The sequence below is a fragment of the Culex pipiens genome, chromosome 1 (assembly GCF_016801865.2).
Source record: "Culex pipiens pallens isolate TS chromosome 1, TS_CPP_V2, whole genome shotgun sequence".
NCBI lineage: Eukaryota > Metazoa > Arthropoda > Insecta > Diptera > Culicidae > Culex > Culex pipiens.
The window spans coordinates 42,241,039-42,251,025 of record NC_068937.1 but is presented as its reverse complement, the minus strand read 5'-3'; the positions used below and the strand labels follow the sequence as shown (position 1 = coordinate 42,251,025).

General features: G+C 47.7%; 1 protein-coding gene across 1 annotated transcript; it reads right to left on the bottom strand.

Annotated features, from left to right (window-relative positions):
• Window positions 1-2,395: 2,395 nt before the first annotated feature.
• On the bottom strand, window positions 2,396-9,430 carry LOC120413730 (uncharacterized). Its single transcript, XM_039574694.2, has 3 exons — window positions 8,227-9,430; window positions 3,379-7,974; window positions 2,396-3,326 (listed from the first exon to the last, which is right to left on the bottom strand). The coding sequence occupies exons 1-2, from the start codon at window positions 9,428-9,430 to the stop codon at window positions 4,001-4,003; spliced, it is 5,178 nt and encodes a 1,725-aa protein (XP_039430628.1). The 3' UTR covers window positions 2,396-3,326; window positions 3,379-4,000.
• Between the last annotated feature and the right edge of the window lie 557 nt (window positions 9,431-9,987).

The window sequence follows — 9,987 nt, the reverse complement described above, 5'->3', positions numbered from 1 at the left end:
ACAGGTGGCGGACAGGTGCCCTTGTGGAATTTGATGGAGAGGATGTGGGTTTTTTTTTGGGTTGCGGCAATTTTGAGCGATTTTTCAAACATAAATTGCACCGTTAGATGTAACGGTGAAAATGTTTCATTATGATAATGATAAAGATAAATCAATCATAAGCACTGGCAACACTGGTGTCAATCTGACGTATGTCAGATCAATAAATTTTAAATGGTTATTTGCATAACAATTCGCGTTGTTTCTAGTTATTCAAAGTACCTTTGGGGAAAAATCATCAATCAATCAGATGACAGCTATAGCAAAACAATGTAAATGGACAATTTCGAAGTGTAAACAAAGAATCTATCCTGCTCGTTGCTAATGTAAACATCAACTAACGTAGGATAGACTCTTTGTTTACACTTCGTTATTGTTTTTCTTGAGTTCTTCTCAACCTCTACGACAGTGGTTCTCAACCTTTTTCGTTGCATTCCCCCCTTGGCTTATTTGAAAGACCTTTTTTCCCCCCTACGTCATTTTTAACAATATTTTTTTGGTTAAAAAACCTCACCAAATTCTAAATGAAGATCAAATCAAATAGTCACAAACATTATTTCCAATGTATTTTAAAGAGCAGCTGAGATTGAAACGACTGCAAAAACACAAATTAATGAAAATGATCAAGATGGGCAAACTGCAAAAATAATCCAGATTTTTTTTTTTATAAATCTATTTCAAATATGTTAAAGGACTGATCAAAATTTGCTGATTCATATGAAAACATGATGGATTACAAAGAAAGTATCAGAAAATGATTTAATTTTTGAAAACACGTTAAAGACATTGAATTTCTTTTGCATCCTCATTCCCCCCCAAGAATGCCCAAATTCCCCCCCAGGGGGGAATTCCTCACTGGTTGAGAAACACTGCTCTACGACGACTGCCACTACACTCAAAACCGGAAGATTGGTCACATTTTCGTTTGACACTTTTTAGTTTCTACTCCGTTGGTTTGACAAAGTCAAATTAAAAAGTGTCGAACTATCACTGTCAAAATCTTAGAGAACGATTACGTCATTTAAAGGTTATTTTGTTGATACCATTACAGTGTTGCCAGATTGATTGATTTGTGATCGCGTCCTTGTCATCTTACCCATTTTTGGACTTCAAATCTGTTCCCACACAAAATTTACCCAAACGACTTAATTTCCGTCCCCGAAATGAAAGGCAACTTCCGATAAGCAGTCCCATAAATAATATTATTTACAACCAAACCGATCCAGAATCTCCGCAACCAAACAAAAAAATCCAGTGCATCTCAATAAGAAACGTTACAAATTTACGACCACCAATATCGAAACGTAACGAAAGAGAGCCCTTTCAACGTCAAGAAGTCCCGCTGGATTAAGATAAGTTCCGTCCTCGACCACCACCGCACCGGTCGCCATTATGGCAAACTCTCGGGCCATAATAGAGCGATCACTTTCTTTCGAAGCTTTCTTCTGGCTGTGATTCCCCCGGGGGTCAGAATTTTGTGTCGATTTATCTTGTTGTGGAGATAAATTTCAGATTGACCCTGTAAAGGGGTGGTGGTTAAAATTTTGCGTTGCCATAATGGCGATTGCTATAAATAGTTTGGTTTAGTTGACAGCAGGGTTGCCAATCCTAATTTTTTCATGTGATATTTGTTTTATTTCTTTTTTTTCTTTTCTTCTGAAAGAGGGACTCAACGGTTAATCTCTTTGCCGCGGTCATTCTTGATCTTGGTCAAGCTTCTTGCGGTGTACCGGCTGTTTCACTGCAAATATCCTCAGGAGACCGCAACAAGGGACCCGAAAAACTCCCTGGTCGAGATTTTCGGCAGTCAACCCAGAGGGTAATGGCTCAATTAGACCTCTGGTGAAGCCCGGAACGGATACATAAATTTGCGGTCATTAAAGTCAATCAAGCGACCTCGGTGACATCCATCAATCCGCCGTCGTCGTCGGAGCTCACGGGAGAGTGAGGATTTTTTTGTGTCCTTGGGGATCTTCTTCGGTTTAAGACCACCACCACCACTAGGGTCATCATCATCATCGGATGCACTCAATTTTCGGCACATAATTTGCTCCCGGCAGACAGCTCCCGGGGTCGTTTTCGAGTAAGAGGAAGAAGCTTTTTCTTGATGTTCTGAAAATTATGATGGCTTTTTGAAGGGGGACATCTCGATCCCGATGACGACGAAACTCACTTTAATTGTATCTCATTTGGTTATGCTCAAAATAAATCAAACTTTGCCGAATATTGAAATCATTTAGGTGCTGCTCAAGATTTGCATGACTTTTTCATTTCACTTCGACTCCACAGCCCTGATTTGAACAAAACATCAAAAAACATAAAAAATCATTCAAACCGGCAACACTGCTGTTGTACAGTTCTTACCGCGGACCAGCTGGGGAGGACGCAAGCGGACGACGTCGTTCGGATCGGCGGAGACGTTCGTTTTCCGGCACACGCACGTGCTCACGATGAAGACGGTCTTCGAGGGGTTTTCAACCCCAGTTTCACCCTTTTCGGGCCAAAAAATCCAACACACGCGGCGTTTACGATAAACTACACTTTATTGCGCAAAACACGTTTTATTGGGGCAAACCACTAGTTTTATTTGGTGTCGAACGACACTGATCGAGGATCGCGTAGATGTTCTTGCGCGCGTGGTCGGTACACTTCTAAAGCTGCTCTGGTATTCTCGCGATATCACGGGTCAAGCTAAAGGTAGTGTGCGTGGCAACTGACCGATCGCCATCGATCGTGCCTTTTATCAGTAGGTACAATAGAAAGATAAGAAAGCGCACTTGTTAAAGGGAGACGACCTATATCACAAACGTGATCCACAATCCAGGGGTTCTAATTCTAATTAATATCTTAAGCCTAAACATGCCGGCCGCCTTGAAAGGCCATGCTTTTCAAACCTAAACCTATACACAAATTTCATACGGCACTGTTATCATTTTGTTTTGGTTTCTAGTATCTAAGTGTGAGTGTTCTATAAAAAGATTTGTTTGTTATCACTGTGCGAGCTCTACACAATGCCTAAGGCTTTTCTTCTTTTGTTCTTTTGCACCGATCTTGAGGCAAGGCCTGCTGCGATGCAACCCACCAAGGTTGTTACGAGTGCTGCGACTGCTACAGTACTGCGACGGTACTTCTACGGTTGATTCTGCTTGCTGAACTGGTTCTAGGTGTTGTAGGTGTCTTCTACGATGCTCTGCTATGCTCAAGTGCACTGGCCGATGCACTGGAGTTCTACAACGATGCACACGCCAGCAGCGCTGGGTGCCAGGTGATGTCGATGGTGACGATTGCTGCGGATGAGAAACCCGCTTTTTACCACGAAATTAAGAAAATGGAAAAAACTTGCCTGGAGCGGAGGCCGTGGAGGCCTCCGCAGCCGCCTCCAGCACCGTTGACGACGACTGGTACGCTCCTGATTTGCTGTCCAAAGGTTCTACTGCGCTGATACTGCGATGACCGTAGACGTCCGGGTGATCAATCCTTCCGTTTGTCAGTCGAGTACAGAATCAGCTGGCCAAGCAACGCGTCCGCTGCCGGGCTGAGTGTTCTGGGTTGACTTGCTGCTTGATTGTGAGGCGATTGAGGGCTTATCATTTGCGTTTGTTACCATGCACCGAAACCAGAGATAAAACATGCTTGACGATACGAGACTAGGGCAACCATAACCAATTCGATTGATGTGGAAAGCTTGGACTTGGGGTTGGGCGAGTTTGTTCAAAATTGGTTCTCCGTATCACGGGCGTGATCGGGTTGGACATCAAAAAGGTTGCAAATTGTGTGGGTGAACCCTACATAGGGTGACCGATAAGGTAGCGCCGGCTGTCATGACTTGCGCTCCGCACAGCCACAACTAGTGGGAATTACCACTCCGACACGCTTGTACCCAACGAAACGTGGCCGATAAGGTAGCGCCGACCGTCATGACTTGCGCGCCGCACAGACACGTTCGTGGGATTTACCACTTCTAGTTCTCGTCAGCTGCTTCGTCAATGTTGTCCTGAATCGGCAGGACACAGATCTTGGAGATGCTTCTGTCGAATTTGCCATCCTGGGTGCGGACGGTTACTACTCGAATGTTGTCGTCCGAGCCCTTGTAGACTGCTACTACGCGTGCTAACTTCCACTTGAGCGGGGGCAGATTGTCCTCCTTGAGTAGGACCATGGTTCCGATCTTGATGTTATCCCGCTGTTTCGTCCATCTGGTTCTGTTCTGCAGGTTCGACAGGTACTCAGTTTTCCACTTTCTCCAAATCTGCTGTACAAACGCTTGAGTTCTCTGCCACAGCGCTAACCGATTCTCTGGGATCTCTTGAAGATCAGGCTCTGGAACAGCAGCGAGCGGCCGTCCAGTCAAAAAGTGTCCGGGCGTTAAAGCGTCGAAATCGTCCGGATCGTTACTCAGCGGAGTTAACGGACGCGAATTGAGAATTGCTGCTATTTGCTGGACTACGGTGTGCAACTCGTCGTACGTCAACGTTCTGCTGCCTATCGTCTTGCGGAAATGTGCCTTGAATGATTTTACCGCCGCCTCCCACAACCCACCAAAGTTGGGGGAGCGGGGCGGTATGAACTTGAATTCTATACCATCTTCCTCTGCGGTGCGTACTATCGTGTGCTGTGCAAGCTGATCGAGCAACTGCTTCTGCAGTTCTCGATTTGCTCCTACGAAGTTGGTAGCGTTGTCACACATGACAAGCTGCGGTTTTCCTCGGATGGCCACGAAACGCTTGAACGCGGCCAGGAACGCCTGGGTTGATAAATCTGCTACTACTTCCATGTGAACCGCCTTCGTGACCAAACAGACAAAAATTGCCACAAAGCACTTGACCGGTACACTGCGCCGAATTGGGTATCGGATGTAGAACGGTCCGCAAAAGTCTACTCCGACCTTCTGAAAAGCTGCTGCAGGACAGACGCGTACCGACGGCAAGTCAGCCATGAGCTGCTCGTGCACACGTGGCTTGGTCTTGAAGCAGTCTACGCACCGATGGATCGTCTGGCGGGCCAGACTTCGAATGTTTGTTGGCCAATACATCCCTCGGACTGCGGCGATCAGCAGCTGCTGACCGGCGTGATACAGCATCCAATGGTAGTACGACATCACGATCTTGGTGAATGGGTGCTGATGATGCAGGATGATCGGGTGCTTGCGACTCTCAGGAACTGGTGCGTTCGTCAGCCGGCCGCCGACGCGCATTACTCCGTCTATCAGCCGAGGGTTGAGCGCAAGCAGCTTCGACGAGGGTTGAATCGGCTTCTTCTTGGTCAAATCCGCTACTTCTTCGGGAAAACTTTCTGTTTGTGCCACCCGAATCAAAAACGTCAATGCTTCTCGTAGCTCCACGTGCGACAATTCTCCAGTTCTCCGGCAATCTCGATTTGTACGTCTGGTGTTATGCGCAAAGCGACGAACCCACGCGACCAGACGGATGAGCTCGTGGTAGTTGGAACGCAGAGAAAAGAGTTCGTTCGGTGGACGAGCTCGAGCGGGCAACGAAACTGTAGGTCTCTCCTCCTTCAAAGCGAGCTCTGACTCTGGTGCGCGGTTGCCGAGCTTTGGCCACTGTTCTTGTTTCAAAAGTAAATATTGCAGACGACCGTACCATTCTGGCTTGTACAGCAACTCGGCCGGGGTACAACCACGTGAAATGATATCAGCGGGATTGTCTACTCCGGCGATGTGAGACCACACGCCATCTACGGTGACGTGTTGGATCTCCGAGACTCTGTTAGCGACAAACGGTTTCCAGCGGGACGGAAGTGAAGCTAACCAACAGAGCACAATCATCGAGTCCGTCCAGAAAAATGCTCGAATCTCCTGCTGAATGCTACGACGGACCAGGTCATAGAGATGACAGAGTAGTAGTGCTGCTGATAGTTCGAGTAGAGTGATGTCACGTTTCTTCTTCTTCCGAGCTAGGTCTTCCAGTGGCGCAACTCTGGACTTCGACGTGATCAAGTGCAATGTGATCAGTCCGTCGACCTGAACTGCTCGCAGGTACAGACAAGCTCCGTAAGCTTGTTGTGAAGCATCACAGAAACCGTGAAACTGTACGCTTGCCAAGCATCCACTAAAACCAATCCAACGGGGAATACGGAGTGTATCCAGCGCCATCAGATTCCGACGATATTCCAACCAGTAGTTTCGATGGTCCTCTGCCAGGGTTTGATCCCAACCGTACTTCTCCTGCCAAAGCTTCTGGATGAATATTTTAGCCTGCACGACAACAGGTCCGATGAGTCCAATTGGATCAAAAATGCTCGCGGTGTCCGAGAGAACCACCTTCTTGGTGATTGGCGATTCCGATTTCCACTTCGGTGCCTTGAATCGGAAGCTGTCCGTGCCGGGCTCCCAAATCAATCCTAGAGTTTTGACGAACGACGAAGATGAATCCAACTCCAAGATATTCCGTTCATCCCTAAGCTCTGGTGGAATGGTTTCCAAAATCTCTGAACTGTTCGAAGTCCACTTTCGTAGGGTAAAACCCACCGTGTCCAGAAGATCCACAAGTTCCTCGACGAGCGCTATTCCGTTGTCGATGGTTGCTGCTCCCGACAGAAGATCATCAACATAAAAATCTCTCCCAACGACTTTCGCCGCCAAGGGATGGCTTTCTTGTCCGATTACGGATAGCTGCTGGAGACATTTGGTGGCCAAGTAAGGCGCCGACGCAGTGCCATAGGTTACTGTGGTCAACTGGTAGGCCTTGGCTGGATCGCTAGGGTTGTCACGCCACCAAATCCGTTGAAGAGGTTGATCTGCTTCGTCCATCCGCACCATACGATACATTTTCGCTACATCCGCAACCAGCGCGTACTTCCAGCAACGGAACCGTAGAATGATCGGCAACAGATCGTCCTGGACGACTGGTCCAACCATCAGTCCGTCGTTCAGCGAAACACCCGTAGTTGTGCGGCAAGAGGCGTCAAAGACGACTCTGAGTTTTGTTGTTGTGCTCTCCGGTCTTAATACGGCGTGGTGAGGGAGAAAGTACGTGCGCTGAGCAGTATCATCCTCTGGCACTTCCACCATGTGTCCCATGGCTAGATATTCCTGAATGAACTCGGTGTACAGTGTTTTCAGCGTGTTGTTCACTGCGAACCGACGTTCCATGCCTTCCAACCGTTTCAGGGCGATGTCCTTGGAGTCTCCTAATCTTTCCATCACGTAATCCTTCTTCGGCAGCTGAACTACAAATCTGCCTTCTGCATCTCGAACTGTTGTTTTCGCAAAAATCTCCTCGCACATCGACTCCTCTACGGAGTGTGCGCTCCGGGTGTTGCAAGACTCCAAATCCCAAAATCTGCTGACTAGCTCTCGTAGGTCGACGTTGTGACAGGAATACGCAAGCGTTTTCGGAATGTTGCTGTAGCTGCTGGGAATCCTGCCGGAAACAACCCAACCTAGCACGGTATGCTGAAGTGTGGGTCCTTCGTCTGAGAGCTTCAATCTTCCATCCGCCAGTAGATCGTAGTAGAACTCTGCGCCTAAGATGATGTCAATCGGACCAGGCTTGTAAAACTCGGGGTCCGCGAGCATGAGATCATCCGGAATGTTCAGCTGTTGCACGTTGATCTTCTCAGTTGGAAGTCTAGACGTGAGCTTCGGCAGCACGTGCAGCTGAATGTTCTCCGAGTACGGCGAGATACGCAGAGATCGCGGAAATACTTTTGCTTCTACCACCTTCGTTGACTGCACCACCGAACCTCCGATGCCTGCGACAGACAGGCCGCTGGCAGCTTCGACCAGCTTTAACTTTTGGGCTAGGTTCGTCGTGATGAAACAGTATTCCGAGCAAGAGTCCAGCAAGGCTCTCGCGTACTGAGTGTTTCCGTAGCGATCAGTAAGACGCACTACGGCCGTTGAGAGCAGAACTTGGCGGTATGGTTGTTCGGTTGTAGTCGATAATGCGATTGCGTTCGAGAGGGAGGGGCGACCTGTGGTGTTAGGTGGTTGTGTTTGCGAATTTGTGCTTGACATGGAAAGTGATTGTGATGGTCGGTTGTTCTGAGTGGGTTGGTTGTGTTGGGTTTGGCCAGTTGGCTGTGTCTGTGTGTTGTTCTGTGTTCGATTCTGTGAGGGTGGGACGGAGGAACCGTTATGCTGCACCGCTGATGCTGCTCCACCATTTGTTGATCCGATGTGCAGCATAGTATGATGCTTTTGCCTACAATGCCTGCAGCTCCCACTTGTACAGTTCCGAATCAGATGCAACGGCGACAAACAGTTTAAGCACAGCCCGTTTCGCTTGACTGCTTCGTAACGTTCTTGGACAGTCATTTGCTGAAACTTCTGGCACCTAAACGCTGAATGGGGATACTCCTTACAGAACGGACACCTACGCTGTTGTTGTTGATGTTGTTGCTTGGACTGCACAAACGCGTGACCTGTTGTAAACTTCTGCTTCTTCACCTCAGGGTTGTTGGATTTGACCGCCTGGAGAATCGAGCACTGGCTTCTTAAGAACTCGACCAAATCCGTGTATTTGGGCACCTCTTTGGACTTGTGATGGTTTTCCCAGTGACGGATAGTGGCAGGATCTAATCTGGAACACACCATGTGCACCAGAACGGTACTCCACTGTGCAGTGTTCTCCCCGATTTTGTCCAGCATTTGAAGGTTTCGGTCAAACTCGCTGATGAGGTGATTCAACGCATTGTAACTCTCCTTTTTCATCGGTTCTAGAGCAACCAACGCGTCAAGATGAGCCTTCACGATGAGCTTTTTGTGCTCGTATTTTTTCTGCAGCAAATCCCACGCAATAGAGTAGTTTTCGGAGGACATCTTGACCGTCTCAATCTCCAGCAACGCCTTTTCGAACAGCGAAGAACGAAGATAGCTAAATTTGTCCATTTCTGTGAGCTGATCGTTGTTGTGAATCAAACTCAGGAACATATCTCGAAACGTGACCCATTCGCAAAGTTCACCTCCGAAGCTGGGCAGCTTAATTTCCGGTAGCTTCACGTGAGACAGTGCGTTGGTGTGCTGCTGTACGGGGACGTTCTGCTGAGTTTCGTCCACTTTTGACTCCACTGGCTTCGGCAGCAGAGCTTTTAGGGAAGACTTCAAGTTACAGTACATGTCTTCAACCTCCTTGGATATGTGCGCATTCTCAGCATTACGTTCATCAGTGCGTACAGACAGGCGTGCCTTCTTTTCCTCCGGAGTCTCCTTCACAGCCACCACTTCCTCTTCATCAGTCTCCTCAAGAATCAGCTCAATTTTCCTTCGCACAACGTAAAATTTCTTCATCGCTGCATCCAACATCTCGATCCTAGTCACAAGTTCACCAGCATGCACTTCCGGTTTGTAGTTGTTCTTGAACTGGCTTACGGATTCGAGAGTGTTCCGCAGCTGCTGTTCTTGCTTCCTCAAATCTCTAAGCTCACTCATTTTTGCACACTTTTCGTCTGGTACGTAAAATAACAAATTGTGTTTTGACTAGACACTGAACATTTATCACAAGGCCAAGAAAACTTCACTGTAGTCTACGAAAAAACAAGTTGTGTTTTTATTGGCACTTTGAGCACTGATTGATTGATTTTTAAGTCCACTTTTCTGCTACACTTTCTACCGCAAATCTCCGACTGGAACGCTCCGACCGGAAACAGCACGACCGGAACACGACCGCGATTCTACTCAACGTCCCACGATTGACAGAATGACAGAACAACAGATAATCAGACTGTAGCGAAGGGGAACCGACCCAGCGAACATCAAGCCAAAAATTGCCAGCAGAACCCAAGACCATCAATCTGGAGAACCCAATCTCAAGGACTAGTAGCTTTCCAAGAAATGTGCAGGCAAACGGAGTTTCAATTGAAGTTGTCGTTTATTTATTCGCAAAATTGTACACGATCCACTGTTCAAACCATCTAATTCTCCAGCGTACGTCTCATGCTTGACGTGCCACAGGTCGCATGCAAAACCTCCCTACACCAAAACCAACC